Source organism: Dasypus novemcinctus, chromosome 19, assembly GCF_030445035.2.
Source record: "Dasypus novemcinctus isolate mDasNov1 chromosome 19, mDasNov1.1.hap2, whole genome shotgun sequence".
NCBI lineage: Eukaryota > Metazoa > Chordata > Mammalia > Cingulata > Dasypodidae > Dasypus > Dasypus novemcinctus.
The window spans coordinates 78,785,744-78,804,119 of record NC_080691.1 but is presented as its reverse complement, the minus strand read 5'-3'; the positions used below and the strand labels follow the sequence as shown (position 1 = coordinate 78,804,119).

At 42.0% G+C, this 18,376-nt stretch overlaps 1 protein-coding gene across 1 annotated transcript in view; it reads right to left on the bottom strand.

Annotated features, from left to right (window-relative positions):
• Positions 1-7,747: 7,747 nt before the first annotated feature.
• Positions 7,748-18,376, bottom strand: part of LOC101418937 (adhesion G protein-coupled receptor E1-like) — a 150,437-nt gene continuing 139,808 nt past the window's right edge. The window contains exons 33-35 of the mRNA XM_012525549.3: positions 17,773-17,941; positions 17,554-17,658; positions 7,748-11,109 (exon numbers count right to left, since the gene is read on the bottom strand). Of these exons, the coding sequence (XP_012381003.2) occupies positions 11,104-11,109; positions 17,554-17,658; positions 17,773-17,941 (280 nt within the window). The 3' untranslated portion in view covers positions 7,748-11,103. The remainder of the gene's footprint in view (positions 11,110-17,553; positions 17,659-17,772; positions 17,942-18,376) is intronic.

Here is an 18,376-nt window from a genome sequence, read left to right as displayed (position 1 = left end):
TGCCGTGCGCCCTCCAGTCCTGAGAGCCCCCGACAAGGGCCTGGCCTCCCTTGTCCCCAGTTCGTCGCCTGCTTCTCTGGGCGACCCCTTCATCGCCTGCTTCTCCGGGCGACCCCTTCGTCGCTGGCTTCGCCGGGCGACCCAGTCAGCCGAACTGCGCAACCCCTGTGAGACCGATCCCTCGTCTGCTGCCGGACCGACCCCTTGTCCCAAGTGGGACTGACCCCTCGTCCCAAGCAGGACCGATCCCTCGTCCAGAGCTGGACTGACCCCTCGTCCGCAGCCAGACCCCACCTCTACCGACCGAGCAAGCCGCCGCAATCTTTGGACAGCCAACATCTCCCAGAACTCATCAAGAATGTTGTGGTCCCTAGGGGAGCAGCGATAGTCTCCCAGGTACAGCGGCGGGGACCGGGAGGGAGTGAGGGTTCAACAGTGAGCCCCTGATGCTAATGACTATGCTTGTGAGCTGATAAACCTAAAATAAGAACAAGGCCTAGAGCAACATTGTGCCTGGGAATTTCCTCCTGTCAGCCTTCATGTTACTCAAATGTGGCCAGTCTCGAAGCCAAACTCAGCATGTAAATGCAATGCATTCCCTCCAGCGTGGGACATGACACCCGGGGATGAGCCTCCCTGGCAACGAGGGACCACTATCAAATACCAACTGATGATGCAACTGGAAAAGGACCTTATATGGAAGGTTCAATGCGGATCAACAGAATATCCATGTCTACATAAAACAACATGACTTTAAAATGCTGTTTGACCTAAAGTAAGGGGGAAATGGAAAGGAGAAATGAGTTTATATGGCTACGAGTTTCTAAAAAAGAGTCTGGAGGCTGGCAGAAGGATTGCCCTCATGCACAACTGAGCAGAGTCAGAGAGACAGATAAAGCAGATACAACCCCCAGATATTGGTTCCTATGAAGGCTAAAGAGACCCATGAGAGTTATGGTCATGGCCGATGGAGTTTACTACCAGGGCAGATGGCCCCTCTCTGGAAATGGTGTTTATGTGTGATGAATCTGGACTCAGATAGGATCTCCCTTCATAAGACTTTCATACTAATCTGCTGGAGGTACAGTTAACGTTGGGGTTTAAGATATAGTTAGGGGATTTGAATCTCTGGACTGATAATGTGATAGCCAGGTCCTGAGCCTCAACAGACTCCAGCACCTACAATCTGATTTATTGGACTTACCACACTCAGCTAAGATGGAGTTGAAGAAGGACAATCACCACACCATGGAGCCTAGAGTGATTACAACTGAAAATGGGAGGATTGCATCCAGCATCCATGTGGAATCTGAGCCTCCTCTTGACATAGAGGTGCAATGGACACAACCAATCCAATGTCCACATAGAAGAGGTGGCATTGGATTGGGAAAAGTGGACATGGTGGACGATGGGTATGGGGAAGGGCAGGAAGAGATGAGAGGTGGGGGCGTATTTGGGACGTGGAGCTGCCCTGGATGGCGCCTCGGGGGTGATCACACCGGACATCGTGGATCCTCACAGGGCCCACTGGATGGAATGGAGGAGAGTATGGGCCATGATGTGGACCATTGTCTATGAGGTGCAGAGGTGCCCAAAGATGTACTTACCAAATCCAATGGATGTGTCATGATGATGGGAATGAGTGTTGTTGGGGGAGGAGAGGGGGGGTGGGGGGGTGGGGTTGAATGGGACCTCACATATATATTTTTAATGTAATATTATTACAAAGTCAATAAAAAAAAAAAAAAAAGAATCTTCACTGGACTTTCATCGGAGCTCCTGGTTTCAGCCTGCATGCGGAACCTGCACTTCTGCATCCCCATGGCTGCGTGAAAGACTCTGATAATTCTCTTACTACCGACAGATATCTCTTGTTGATTCTGTTTCCCCAGAGGACCCTGACTAATACACATGGTGTTAATAATAGAGTGGTTTATGGGGGAAACTCGACTAATGTAAGCTATGGACTACAGTTGTAGTAATATTGAGGCTTGTTCACCATTTGTAACAAATGTTTCACCAAACTACAAGATATTGGTAGTGGGCTGATGTGTGGGGATATGGATGCTATGCATGACTGTTTTGTAAACTAACATCTCTATTTTTTTTTTCATTTTTTAATGTCTAAATTATTTATACTTTTATTTGAGAAGTTGAGTTTAGAAACTAACATCTCCAATTTTTTTCATTTTTTTATGTTTTAATTTATTTTATTTATATGTTTATTTGAGAAGTTGTGAGTTTAGAAAACAATCATGTATACCATTCAGATTTCCCATACATTACCCTACCAGCAACACCTTACATTGTTATGGCACATTAGTTATTAATACAATTGATGGAAAACCATAGTCACGATACTACTGCTGTTTATATGCCATAGCTTCTATTTGGTACATTATTGCCACAAATCATATTAACATGTATTATAATATATTTGTTACAGTTCATGAGAGAATGTGGTCATATTTATACTGTTAACCACAGTCCCTCATTCACTATGGGTTCACTTTGTTATGTGACTCCCTGCCTTGTACAATCCATCCAAAGTGTATCCTCAGTGGCTCTCCATTCCATCACAGAGTTGTGCTGTCATCAGCTCAGTTCACTTAAGAACGTTTTCAGTTCCAGTGCGTGTGGCTGACTATGAGGTTGTCACAGAGGCAGTCTTGATGGAGGAGCTTGCTGAGGAAGAGCAGTTGATGAGAAGGTATCTCAAAGAGAAGGAGTTGCATTCCAAAATACAGGGTATGAAGAATGCTGCTCCTAAGAATGACAAAAAGCAGAGGAAGCCACTCATTGAATATGTTGCTAAACTGGGAGCAGAAATGGAAGAAAAACATAGAGAGTAATTGGAGCAATTGAAGCTGACTTCTAAGGAGAATTAGCTTCTGTTGCTGTTAACATTTCAAACTTGGTTCTTGAGAGTCAGCAGCCTCAGATAGCAAACGCACAAAAGAGATGGAGAGAAAGCTGCATTGGAAAAGCAGCTGGTAGAAAAGAAAGCAGAAGTTGAAATTAGGAACTTATCAGGAGCCAGACTCTAATTTTTTAAAAGTACACATTTACAAATGGAAAATAAATACCTGCCGATAAAGACAAGCCCATGGTAGACGGCTTCACAGGAGAATTCTATCAAGCATTTTGAAGAGAATTATTACCAAACTTGCTTAAACTCTTCCAAAAAATTGAAGAGGATGGAAACTTATACAACTCACTTTCTGAAGCAAATATCACCACTATTTCCAAAATGAGACAAAGATGCTACAAGTACAGGAAATAGTAGATGAGTTTCTCTAATGAACATAGATGCAAAAGTTCTCAAAAGAATTATTGCAAACCAAATCCAATAGCACATTGAAAGAATTATACACCAACAATGTAAGGTATTGGTGTGGGGCTATGTGTGGAAATCCTGCACAGTATGCATGATTGTTTTGCTAACTCACAACTTTTCAAATAGAAAAAGAAAATGTTTAAATGGGGGAAAATGAATTTTACACCACGATTAAGTGAGTTTTAATTTTTGTTTGCAAGGCAGGTTCAACACAAGAAAAGCAACTAACATAATAACCACAATAACAAATCAAAGGATAAAAACACATATGATCATCTTGATTGAAGCAGAAAAGACGTTGGACAAAATCCAACATCCTTTCTTGATAAAAAACATTTCAAATGATACAGGGTATATATGAAGATCCCACAACCAACATTGTACTCAATGGTGAAAGCCTGAAAGCTTTCGCTCTAATACTGGGAACAATACAAGGTGGCCCACTGTCAACACTGTTATTCCACATTGTGCTAGAAATTCTAACTAGAGCAATTAGGCAAGAAAAAGAATAAAACGCATCACAATTGGAAAAAAAAGAAGTAAAATTTTCATTATTCACAGATGACATGATCCTATATTTAGAAATTTCTGAAATATCTACAATAAAGCCATCAGAGCTAAAAGAACAGGTTCAGCAAAGTGGCAGGATAGAAGATCAACATGCAAAGAGTCAGTAGAGTTTCTACACACTAGTAGTTAAAAATCTGAGGAGGAAAACAAGAAAAAAATTCCATTTACACCAGCAACAAAAAGAATCAATATCTAGAAATTAAATTAACAAGGAATGTGAAGGACCTGTACTCAGAAAACTACAAAAGAGTTGTAAAAGAATCAAAGAAGACCTAACTTGGAAGACCTAAATGGAAGGACATTCCATGTTCATGGGTTGGAAGACTGAATATTGTTAAGATGTCAATTGAACCCAACTTGATTTTTAGATTCAATGTAATCCCAATCAAAATTCCAAGAGCCTAATTTACAGGGAACCCAAATAGGCAAAACATCTTAAAGAAAGAAGAGTGAATTCGGAGGAATCATGATCCCAGACATTCAAGAATATTACAAAGCTTCAGTGTCAGAACAGCATGGTGGAACTGCAGAATGGCACAACCACCGCAGAATGCAGTTCGGTGGCTCCTAAGGAAGTTAAATATAGATCCTTCATGTGACAGGGTAAACCACTACTGGGTATATACCCAGGAAAACAGAGAGGAGGGACATGAACAGACGTCTGCACACCGATGTCCACAGAGGCGGGGTTCACAAAGCCAAGAGATGGATACCAGCCAGGTGTCCATCAACCAAAGAATGAATTAACAAATTGTGGACTATGCCTGTGGTGGAATATTATGCAGCTGTAAGAAGAAATGAAGTCGTGAAGCATATGACAACATGGACGAACCTGGAAGACATTCTATTGAGTGAAGCAAGCCAGACACAAAAGGACAAATATTGTATGATTTTGCTATTAACTATAATGAGCAAACTAGTGGGATTAATAGCTAGAATACAGGTAACCAGAAGATATAACAGAATGAGGGCAGAGAACGGAAAGCTGAGGCTTAAACTGTGCAGAATTAGTAAAAGGTTCTTTGGAAATCTTTGGAAGTAGGTAGAAATGTTGAAAGCACATTGTGGTGTCTTTAATTAGATGCACTAATGTTCAGATATAATAATGGTTGAACAGGAAAGTTCACTAGAAGGAAAGCTAAAAAAATGAAGCATGGGACTCTATACCATAGCAATAGCAAAACTTCTTGTGAAAATGTGAAAATGAGTGTAGTTAATAGTGTGGCTCAACTGATAGAGCATCCGCCTACCACATGGGAGGTCTAGGGTTCAAACCCAGGACCTGCTGGCCCATGTAATGAGCTGGCTCACGCGCAGTGCTGATGAACGCAAGGAGTGCCATGCCATGCAAGGGCGCCCCCCATGTAGGGTAGCCCTATGTGCAAGGAGTACACCCCATAAGGACAGCCGCCCTGTTCAAAAAAGTGCTGCCTGCTCAGGAGTGGTGCCACACACACAGAAAGCTGACGAAGCAAGATACGCAACAAAACAAGACGCAGATTACGGGTGCCACTGACAAGAATACAAGTGGACACAGAAGAACACATAGTGAATAGACACAGAGAGCAGACAACTCAGGGAGCGGGGAGGCAGGAAAGGGGAGAGGGAAAAAAATAGTGCATATAAAGCCCAGCATCTGTCCCTGTAATATCATTTAGGACAACTCCAAGTCCCAAAAATGCCCCCACATCACACCTCTTCTTCCCTCTCCCTATCTCAGCACCTACCATGGCCACTGTCTCCACATCAATGCTACAATTTCTTCCATTACTAGAGTCACAATAGTTCTATAGTAGAATATCAGTAAATCCACTCTAATCCATATTTTATTCTTCCATCCTGTGGACCCTGGGATGGTGATGTCCACTCCACCTCTAAATCGAAAGGGACCTTAGATCCCTTTGTATATCCTGCCATAACCCACTGAATGGACTGGGGGAGAGTGTAAACTACAATGTAAATTATATCCATGTGGTGCAGCAGCGTGCCAAAATGTACTCATCAAATGCAATAAGTGTGCCACAATGATGAAAGAGGTTGTTGATGTGGGAGGAGTAGGGGGGTGTGGGGTATATGGGAACCTCTTATATTTTTTAATGTAACTTTTTTGTGATCTATGTATCTTTTTTTATCCCCCCCTTGTGGCTTGCTTGCTGTCTGCTCTCTGTCCTTTCACTGCACGCTTTTCTGAGTTTTTTGCTTGTCTCCCTTTTTTTTGTTGCATCACCTTGCTGAGTCAGCTCTCCATGGTGCCTGTGGGCCGGGAGGCACTCCCCAGTACCCGAGCCAGCCTGCTTTCACAAGGAGGCCCCGGGACGTGAACCCAGGCCCTCCCTTATGGTAGACAGAACCCAACTGATTGAGCCACAGCCACTTCCTGATCTCTGTACCTTTTTAAAAAAATACAATTAAAAAATAATTAAAAATTAAAAAATAGTGCAGGTTTTTCTCTGAAACAGAACAAATGTACATTAATGTTACCAGGTAATAATAATAGGGTGAAAATTTGTGTAAAAATACAACCAAAGCCAACTATGGTCTGTAGCATATAGCAATATATTCATATTCTTCCATCACTGGAAAAAAAAAAAGGGGGGGGATATGATAAGTGAAAGAAACTAGACACAAAATACTATGTATTGTTAGATTCCATCTATGCAAAACATGAATATAAATAAATTTATAGAGATGGAAATAAATTAGCAGGTTTGTATGGCAGGGGAAGGATTGAGGGACTAAGAGGTAACTAGTAAGGGGTCTCTTCTTTTTGGAATAATGAAAATACTCTAATATCGATTGCAGTGGTGAGTGCACAATGCTGTGGTTTTACCAAATGTCATTGGTTGTACACTTTAATTGGACTGTACAGTGTATGAATATATTTCAGTAAAATCAATAAATAACAGAGAAGCAAAATTATAAAAATTCTTTCTTTGTTTGAATAGTACATTTAAATTTAAAATAATGTTGCATGTTTTAATACCCTTAATTTACCATTTTTTTTTTCCTGAGGGAAAAAAAGCAGTCAGTAAATATGTGTTGAGTGAAGGGATCTGTATTTTTCATTTGAGCCACAACTGCTTCCCTATCTGTATTTTTATACATAACTTAAATTTCTTGGATGATAAGAGGGCAATGCTAACTCACATTATATTATGGGATGTTTTGAGTACTTTTTCTACTTCTACTGGGGGTATATGAGACCGCAAGTGTGAAGTAACATACCAAGAGCAGCTTGAAGTTTATAAGGTCGAAAAATTCTCATTGTGGAAGTCACACATTTGTTCACTTAACTTCAAGATATAGGTTTCTACAGTACTTGCTGAAGGCAGGGACAGGGAAAAAAAGATATGATATTGGGGTATTGTCAGGACTTGGAGTAGTCCTCAGTGATATCGCAGGGACAGATGCTGGACATAATATATCCTGCCATAACCCACTGGATGGACTGGGGAGAGTGTAAACTACAATGTAAACTATAATCCATGCTGTGTAGCAGTGCTCCAAAATGTACTCATCAAATGCAATGAATGCACCACAATGATGAAGGAGGTTGTCAATGGGGGAGGAATGGGGGGTGTGGGGAGTAGGGTATATGGGAACCTCATATTTTTTAATTTAACATTTTGTGTGATCTATGTATCTTTTAAAAAAGATAAAAAATTTTCCTGCAAAAAAATTATATATAGGTTTTCTTAAGGCAATTGTATTTTAAATCAACACATAAACACTATTATAGAGATAAAGAAGTGTGTAAGCCATCTGTCAGGACAAAAAAAATTGTATTCAAGCAGTATGGAAGTTATAAATCCTGATAGCTACTAGGAAATGTTCAAATCCTTCTCCCTTTACATTCCACTTTATTGAAATAAAGTGTAAAACACTGACAATCCATCAGGTGTATCAGTTAGCTATTGCCACAAATAGAGCTTCATAACAAACCGTCCCCTAAACTCAGTGCCTTAAAACAATGCAATTTTGTTATTGCTCCTAAGTCTACAGACTGTGGGGCAGGTCTGCAGATCTTTGCTGGACCCTCACTTGACTGCAGCCAGCGGCACACTGGCCTCAGCTGGGACAGCTGAGGGGGCTGACCTCTCCTCCAGGTGTTTTTCACATCCTGCCAGCTGGCGAGCCTGGGCATGTTCTCACGGTGGAAGCAGAAGTGCAAGAGGAAGCCTGTTCATGAAAAGGGCAAGAAGAAATGCACACATGCTTAGGGAGCCGCTGTTGGAGTCTCGTTTGCTAACACTGCATTGGCTCTAGCAATGGCCCAGGGTTAGCGTTGGAGAGGATAATAAAGTTACAGGGAAGGGGGTGGTAAACAGAGGCATTCTTGGGGCCACAATTGGCCTTGGGTGAGAGCTGTGCCATCTCTTCCTTCGATATCTCTTAGAACTGTCATGTCTGTATTGGAGACTCTGAACAAGGCAAATATTGAACATCAACCTATCGTTAATGAACTTCAGTTTGTAAACAATCATCACCTGTTGACTGTGGCTTTGATGGTAACAGAGTTTAATGTTATAAAATTTCCCAATACATGACCATTAAAGAGCTAATGAATCCAGATTGGTAAGATGATCATACAAAAGTAAATACAGAGAAGTGGATGTGGCTTAAGTGATTGAGCTCCTGCCTACCACATGGGAGGTCCTTGGTTCAGTTTCCGGTGCCTCCTAAAGAAGACAGTGAGCTGGCTAGATGGGCAGGTGTGGCAAGCTGACACAACAAGATGATGCAACAAGAGACACAAGAAGAAAAACTTAATGAGAGACACAACAAAGCAGGGAGCAGAGGTTCCCAGTGCCTCCTAAAAAAGACAAGCAAGAGAGTGAGCTGATGTGATAGGCAAATGCAGGAGGCTGACACAACAAGATGACACAACAAGACACACAGGAAGGAAAACATAATGTGAGACACAACAAAGCAGGGAATGGAGGTGATTAAAATGATAAGGCGCCTCGCTTCCACATCAGAGGTCCTGGGATCAGTTCCCGGTGCCTCTAAAGAAACAAAGAAGACAAACAGACATAAGTGCAAACAATAAGGGTTGGGGAGAAATAAATATATATATTTTTTAAGTCAAGGACTGTCTTTAAAAAAAAAAGTAAATACCTATCCTGTCTTTGCACTTCCAAATGATGCGTTCCAGGGGTCAAAAGAGGAGAAGGAGAGGGACAAAGGGACTAAGTGAGGAGCTCTGCAGTCAGTAACTGAAGCCCGTATTATCCACCTATTGCTGAGTGACCATGAGCAAATTACTCAACCTCTCTGAGCTTCAGTTTGCTCATCTTCAAAATATAGAGTAATCATTCAGTCATTCGTTTATTCAACAGATTTTAGAATTCAGGAAATACAATTCCGTTTCCTTGGAGACAGTCAAGAAAATTAGAAATTATAATAGAAGAAGCAAGAGGCATTGGGGGCACACAGAGATGACACCTAATTCACTGCAGGAGATTCACAGATGACTTCCTGGTAAAAATGATGACTAAGGTGAGCCTCAAAGAAAAGGCAGAAATGTGCCAGGTTTTGCGGGTTGGTGACCTAGAAAAAGGGAATGGCAGGTGCAAAGGATCAAAGTCAAGACGAAGATGCTTTCCTTCTTGGTTTTAAAGACAAACTCTGCTACCAGCATGGCAGATTTATACATCAGAAGTATGTTCTAACACAGTGCTTCTCAAATATTCCTATGTCCAAGAATTCCCTGGAGATCTCGTTAAATGTAGGTTCTGATTCAATAAGGCTGGGAGGGGATCTGAGAGCGGGCTTTTCTCACAAAGTACCCTGTGATGTGATGAGGCTCACACTTTGAGTTATGAGGTTTTAGAGCATCTGTGAAAGAAAGGGTGTCCACACTTTAAATGTCCATCTCCTTCTCTCCCTGAAATTCAAGATTGCATGTGGATATACAGCTGTACAAAATATAAATACAAATATACTAGATAGAAGGAAAAAGAATAGCAGCTTTGTACAGCATAGAGAGATTGAATGGTGATAAGGTTTGTTTTTTTGTTTTTTGTTGATTATTATTGTTACTATTATATATTTATGGGAATAATGAAAGTGCTCTAGGAATGACTGAAGTGATGCATGCACAAATATGTGATTACACTGAACACCATTAATTGTATATTTTGGATGGATTTATGTTTTATGAATATGTATCAGTAAATTTTTTCATTTAAAAAAAAAGATAGCATGGGGATGAAGAGTCAAGAGGGGCATTGATGACTTTGTGATCTAAGTCATAAAACAGTACCCAGAAAAAGGAAGATGTTGATTACCTGAAAGGTCCAGGGAACCAAAGCACTTGTTATCAAGTGCTACAAGGGTCCATGAAATGCAAGGATTCTGCTCATCAAAAGGTCTACTGAGAAATTATATTGCAGGGACAGATGCAGGACATTATGTATCCTGCCATAACCCACTGAATGGACTGGGTGAGAGTGTGAACTACAATGTAAACTATTATCCATGCAGTGCAGCAGTGTTCGAAAATGTATTCACCAAATGCAATGAATGTGCCACAATGATGAAAGAGATTGTTGATGTGGGAGGAGTGCGAGGAGTGGGGTATATGGAAACATCTTATGTTTTTTAATGTTATATTTTTGGGGATCCATGTATCTTTTTTAAAAAAAAGGCAATTACATTTAAAAATAATTTTTTAAGTCATTACTTTAAGTGTTTGAGGTAAAGAAACCTAAATGTGTACGTGCTTTATTTGTCCTCTGTGGGCTCTCATTACAGTTTTATTGGCCATTTTTCCTAAAGCAAGAAGAGCACTTATCATAAGGAAAGACAGTCTGTCAGAAGACAGATTATCTACTAACTGCCAGTCTTTATCAGGAACCGGGATGGGTGCTGGAGAGATTCTCTCAGAGTCATGCAGCAACAGGCTTAGGGAAAAACAAAATGGTAGCCGGATGTTCTTGCTCATGCCATTGAACTGGTATCTGTCATTTCCACAAAACTCTGGACATTCAAAGAGTTGCAAAACACAGAAGATAAAATGGTAATCTGGGACAGAAACTATTGTTTGTCAACAATGCAAGAAAGCATGGGAAAACAGCCCCATCACCCTCGCTCTGAATCGTCCACAGAGTTGAAGCGATTTCAGGGTCAGCTCCTGCAGGCGACTGCTATTCTCAAGTGTTCGTCCATCACATATTTGAGAGCGGAAAAGGACTTCAACCCTGTGGTGGAGAAAAGAGTATTTCCTCAGAGTCAGTGGCAGGATTAGGACAAATGTGATTCCAGGTGTCATATCTGAGGAATATGGGTCTTATACAAGGAAAGGGAGATAAATATAATAAAAAAGGACTGGAAAGATAAACATCAAAATATTAACAGTGAGAGAATCTCTTATGTTTTTTAACATAATGTTTTGTGTGATCTATTTCTCTTTTTAAAAAAGTCAGTAAATTTTTAAAAATGTTAACAGTGATTATCCCTGCTGTGACAGGCACTGGTGTCAAACCCAAAAGCCATTTTCAAACCCTTCACCACTCTTATCTCCCACTCTGGAAGCTACTGAGACAAACTTGTTTCTCAGACTCTTCTACAACAATAAGTGGCCATTTGATACCATTCTGGTGAATTATGAGAAAGGGAAAACCGTTGAGAAGTTTCTGGGAAAATCTTTGTTCCTGTTAAAAGGAAAGTCATGAAAGGAGAATGGGTTGCCTCTGCCCTATCCCACTTCTTCCTGCTTTGAATATGATTATGATGTCTGGAGCTGTGGCACCCATTTTGCAGCCATGAAAATAATACAGTAAGAAGCCAGCATTCTGGTAATGTAATGGAAACCAGGAATAGCATAAATCCTTCACAACACCACTGAACAATGAAGCCAAAACCAGCAACACCTAACTCTGGATATATTTTCTTGCAAGAAAAATAGTTACCTATTTAACAAAGCCATTGGTGATCAAGATCTTGTTTACTTGCAGGCAAAAGTATCTAACTGATATTCCCATGTGGTAGGATAATGGACCATGCCAATTGTTTTTAGAGTTACTTATGACTGTTTCCTAAAATTTTCTACTCCTATGGAAACTTTGTCACTATAATACAGTAAAAATTATTATTCTTAAAAATATATTGGTGGGGTTGATTGGGACCTTGTATTTTTTGAATGTAATTTGTAAAAATAAATAATTTTAATGAAAAAAAAGAAAGAGGTTACATTTAATTTTACTTATTAAACAATATTTGTATCTTTAAAAATATATATATATATATTGGTACAAAGATACATAGTCTAGCATTTGGGCAATATTTCCAATATGGTGATTCCTGTGCCTCATATGGAAATAACCTCTATGATTCTCAGTTTCCTCAAGATGTAAATTGGACTAATAATATTTATCTTGTGGGGCTTTTTCAAGACTTAAGATTGAGTTCTTATTTTGCCCTAAGAACTCATCTAAACACTTTTCATAATAACTCATCTTTGGTAGATTGAATCATGTTTCCCAATTTAGACATCTTCTTAATCTTAACCTACATTTCTGTGCATGTGAACCCATTGTAAACAGAAATTCTTAAGGTTGCTATTTTTGGTTAAGGTACAGCCCAGATGAATGAGGGTGTGTCTTAGTTCAGATTACTGAGGGCATTACAAGGAGAAACAGGAGTTAACAGAATTCAGAGGAGAAAGGAGAAGACATCACAGAAGGAAGAGACCTAAATCAAGGAAGCCCAAGGATTGCAGCCAGCCAGTACCAGAATACTACTGACCAGAAGAAGCAAACCTCAAGCTTCCAAAACCACAAGACAATATGACTAACTCAACGTGTGCTAATTGTCATAGCAGCTCTCAAAGCAAAGACAGTCATCTAAACATCAGTTCAGCCCTGCAAGGTAAAAATTATCATATCCCCATTTTACTAATGAGGAAATCCAGGAACTGATTTCTTGTTCACTAAACAAATAATTACTTGAGGATGTCTTTGATACCTGTTATGTGTTCTAGGTGCTTGGAAAACATGACTGAAGAGATCAGACAGGGGAGGTGGAGCAGTCTGGTATTGTTTTTGAATTCGAAAAATGAAAATTGGATTCTGTTTGTGAACTGATCTGCTCCTCTGGGCATATTAGATTGGATTGGATTCAGAGGTTTCACTTTTGCTTGATTAAATTATGATTATGAAAGGTTTTGTGGTGGATGTATGGGAGTGCTGTATATTATATATATGCATTGCTGTGGTCTAGGACTCCTGTGAAGAAATGCTGAATAATTAGGGGGGAAAAAAAAAAAAAAAAAAAGGATAGGATGTGGAATTTTTTTCAAGTCAACATTCTTTATCTAAGTTCTTTATCTAACTTTATCCAAGTTCTTTATCTATCCTTTAAACCCATCGCTATATGCCATTCCCTAGTAAGGGACCATGACATTATATTGGGCTTCAAATTTCGGGGAGTTCTGGATCACAGAGTGTTTCAACAATGGCAATGGAGGGATACTGGTATGGGATACCAATGACAGGTGATATATGGCTGACAGGGAGCTGTACAGAACATATGTCCAGGGTGCATGGTAATGTTTGGATATACTCATAGTGGCAACAATTAAAAACCACAGCAGGGAGGGGTACTGGGTTCCTGGCCAGTGGTGCTCTGTCGTGGTCCCTAGGGGAGCAGCGACAGTCTCCCAGGTACAGCGGTGGGGACCGGGAGGGAGTGAGGGTTCAACAGTGAGCCCCTGATGCTAATGACTATGCTTGTGAGCTGATAAACCTAAAATAAGAACAAGGCCTAGAGCAACATTGTGCCTGGGAATTTCCTCCTGTCAGCCTTCATGTTACTCAAATGTGGCCAGTCTCGAAGCCAAACTCAGCATGTAAATGCAATGCCTTCCCTCCAGCTTGGGACATGACACCCGGGGATGAGCCTCCCTGGCAACGAGGGACCACTATCAAATACCAACTGATGATGCAACTGGAAAAGGACCTTATACGGAAGGTTCAATGCGGATCAGCAGAATATCCATGTCTACATAAAATACCATGACTTTAAAATGCTGTTTGACCTATAGTAAGGGGGAAATGGAAAGGAGAAATGAGTTTATATGGCTACGAGTTTCTAAAAAAGAGTCTGGAGGCTGGCAGAAGGATTGCCCTCATGCACAACTGAGCAGAGTCAGAGAGACAGATAAAGCAGATACAACCCCCAGATATTGGTTCCTTTGAAGGCTAAAGAGACCCATGAGAGTTATGGTAATGGCCGATGGGGTTAACTACCAGGGCAGATGGCCCCTCTTTGGAAATGGTGTTTATGTGTGATGAATCTGGACTCAGATGGGATCTCCCTTCATAAGACTTTCATGCTAATGTGCTGGAGGTGCAGTTAATGTTGGGGTTTAAGATATATTTAGGGGATTTGAATCTCTGGACTGACAATGTGATAGCCAGGTCCTGAGCCTCAACAGACTCCAGCACCTACAATCTGATTTATTGGACTTACCACACTCAGCTAAGATGGAGTTGAAGAAGGACAACCACCACACCATGGAGCCTAGAGTGATTACAACTGAAAATGGGAGGATTGCATCCAGCATCCATGTGGAATCTGAGCCTCCTCTTGACATAGAGGTGCAATGGACACAACCAATCCAATGTCCACATAGAAGAGGTGGCATTGGATTGGGAAAAGTGGACATGGTGGACGATGGGTATGGGGAAAGGCAGGAAGAGATGAGAGGTGGAGGCAACTTTGGGACATGGAGCTGCCCTGGATGGTGCTTCAGAGGTAATCACCGGACATTGTAAATCCTCACAGGGCCCACAGGATGGAATGGAGGAGAGTATGGGCCATGATGTGGACCATTGACTATGAGGTGCAGAGGTGCCCAAAGATGTACTTACCAAATCCAATGGATGTGTCATGATGATGGGAATGAGTGTTGCTGGGGGGGGAGAGGGGGGGTGGGGGGGGTGGGGTTGAATGGGACCTCACATATATATTTTTAATGTAATATTATCACAAAGTCAATAAAAAAAATTATGATTACTGCTTTGATTGGGCCATATCAGTAGGACTTGAGTCCCCACCCCCTTGGGCAGGAACTCACAGAGAAATCGACAAGGCAGAGGTGGAGTTGGAGTTGTGGTATTGGAGCACAGGAAGTAAACACACAGAGAAGCAGTTACATGAGGAAGGAGAGAAGGCTCCATTAGACATGGCAGAGACCCCGGGAAGAGAGACAAGCTGTTCACCTGATAGTCTACACCTGATAGTCTACACCTGGAGGAAGCAGAGCAGCTGAGCCCAGAGAGAAATGAGCCCCGGAAGAGAGATGAGACTTATGCCAGCCTACAGCTGATATTGGAAGAAGCTGGGACCATGGAGCCTGAGGAGGAAGAGGAAGGCTGAACCCTCACAGATGTCGCACGCCATCTTGCTCCAACGAGTGGCAAGACACTTTGGTGAGGCATTAGCTTCGAGTTGGACTTTTTTGGGTCTTGTAACTATAAGTTTCTACCCCAAATAAATACTCTTTTTATAAAAACCAACCTACTTCTGGTATTTTGCATCAGCACTCCTTTGATAGAATGATACAGGAGGCGTACCATAAATAAAATTTTAAAAATATAACCAATTATAATATGTTAAAAAGTGGAAACTTATGAATTGTTTTGAATCATTAATACAGGAAGGAGGGTGCAGGGATGCCAGAGTAGGAGAACTGTCCGTGGAAATTCCATCAAGAAGTATGAAGGGTAAGTGGATGTACCTCAAGTGAATGGACCACCGCCTACTATATGGAAGGACCTGGGTTCGATCCCTTGGGCCTCCTGGTGAAAAAGAGGAGAAAGCGTGCCCGCACAGTGAGCCAGCAACCGCATGACGAGCCAAGTGTCCAAACGGTAAGCCTAGTGCCCGCATGAGTGCTCGCGCAGCAAGCCGAGTGCCCACACATGTACCCACACAGTGAGCCAAGTGCCCATAAGGCAAGTCCATGTGAGTGCCCACATGGCCAGCCAGTGCCTGTGTGGTGATCCAAGTGCCCATGTGACGAGCCAAGTGCCCGCTGAGTGCCCGCGCAGCGAGCCGAGTGTGCATGCAATGAGCTGAGTGCCCACGTGAGTGCTCATGAGGCAAGCCAGTGTCCGTGCAGTGAGCCAGTGCTCATGCAGCAACCCGAGAGCCCATTGGTAAGCCACTGCCCATGCAAGTGAGTCACACAGCAAGATGGTGATGCAACAAAAGAGAGAGGAAGGTCAAGGTGAAGCACTGCAGAGACCAGGAACTGAGGTGGCACAAGTGACAGGGAACTGCTCTTCCTATCAGAGGTCCCCAGGATCGAATCCCAGTGAATCCTAGAGGAGAAAGACAAGACGAGAAGACAAAAAGATCTATAGATATAGAAGTTCACACAGCGAATGGACACAGACAACAAGAACAGCAGGGCTGGGGGAGGGGAAGGGGATAAATAAACAAATAAATATAAATCTTTAGGGAAAAAAACATAAATATAGTACATGATTGCAGTAGATAGAGATAGATAAATTACATAGATTGTGTGTCAGTTTGGAAATTCTTTTATGAATCCCTTAAAGAGAAAGATTGTCTGTGAAATAAATTCATTCCTGTGAGTGTGAGACCTTTTCAAATTGGAATGCATCAGTGAGGCATGACTCAGGTTGAGTCTGTGCCCTCCTGCTGGGTCTGATATGAAATGGGGCTCCGCCATATTTGATCCTGCAATGTGAGAGAAAGGAGAGGCTCAAGGAGCTGAGGCCCACGGAGAGATGAATCATATACCTGATAGCTTGCAGCTGAACTTAGGAAGAAAGCAAGCTTGAGAAAGGAGGCCCGGTAAAAGACAATCCCTGTGCCTGGTTGCCCACAGCTGAGCTTGAAAGACATAACAGCCAGGAGGGGAAGGAGAGATGAGGCAGAGATCACTCACCGTCTTGATTCACCACATGGCAGCCGACTTTGTTGAGAAAGCACCTGTTATGGTACTTTGAGTTGGACTTTTCATGACCTTGGAACTGTAAACATTTACCTCAAATAAATGCCCTTTATAAAAGCCAACCCATGTCTAGTATTTTACTTCAACAGCCTTTTGGTAAACTAAGATAGCTAGCTAGCTAGCTAATAGATAGATAGATGGATAGATAGAAAGAAAGAAAATAGATAATAGAAAGATGGTAGATAATAGAGATAGATTACATCTATATATAGTTGATAAATAGATGGATAGATGATTGATGAGAGATTGATAGTAGTTAGATATAGATTACATCTATATACAGTTGATAAAGAGATGGATAGATGGATAGACAAAGATTACATCTATATGTGGTTGATAAATAGATGGAAAGATGATAGGTAGGTAGATAGATAGCTCTTCAGATTCTCTTTTAAACCAGTTATAGCATCGGCCTGCTTCCTCTCATTGATTAACAAGTCAAATAAATTTTTAAGATGTGCATTAATGTTTTCTACATGAAGTCTAGTTAAATAAATTACACAGGATTTCAAGTCAATTAAGGGGCAGAACTGGGATTTAAACCCGGGCGGTCTGGCTCACGAGCCCCCACTCTTCACCCACCCCTTGTTCAGTGGGATACCAGTGTGGATGCCCTCAGCTCGCACTAAGGAGCCTGTGCAAACACGCGGGCTCTCACCGTTCTGGACGAGGATGACAAGGATAACAGCGCGATCCCTGAGGTCTGGGACTGCGAGCTCGGCTTTGTCTTCGCAGTGAACCACCTCCTGTACTCTTCTCGCACCTGGAGGTGGAGACACGTCACGTGGACAGGTGACTCCCAGGCTCAGGGAGTGGACCCTGCACAGGCCCAGCCAGGGAAGGGGGGTGAGGAGGCGGGAAGGCGGCGGCCACACACCTGGCGACTGAGCAGGCAGTGAATGAGGAAGATGAAGGCTCCCTGCAGGCTGTTGATGATGGTGAACAGGTAGGCCATGACCCTGGCCATGGCTCCGATCTGGAAAATGCCCAACACCCAGGAGCAGCCCAAGATGAAGACCTGGGCAAAGGCCTTGAACGTCAGTAACCTGGGGGGAAGGATGCAAAGGATAAGGTGCTGGGATGAGGGTGTTTCCTGGTGGACCCCCTCCCAGGCCCAGGAATCATCTGAGGCTACCACCAGGTGAGTCCCCACCCGTGGGAGATGAACTCAAGGTGGAGGCTCCAAGGAACAATGCAGGAAATCCAACCCCACAGGTATTTGTGTTGGTCAATAACAAAAAGACACAAATGTAAAAGTGCCAAAGGGCTTGAACAGACATTTGTCCAAAGAAGAAATACAAATAACAAAAAGGCACATGAAAAAATGGTCAACATCACTAATGATCAGGGAAATGCAAGTCAAAACTACAATAAGATGTCATTTCACACCTATCAGAATAGCCACTATTAAAAAGACAGAGAACTACAAGTGTTGGAGAGGATGTGGAGAGATAAGAATGCTTATTCACTGTTGGTGGGAA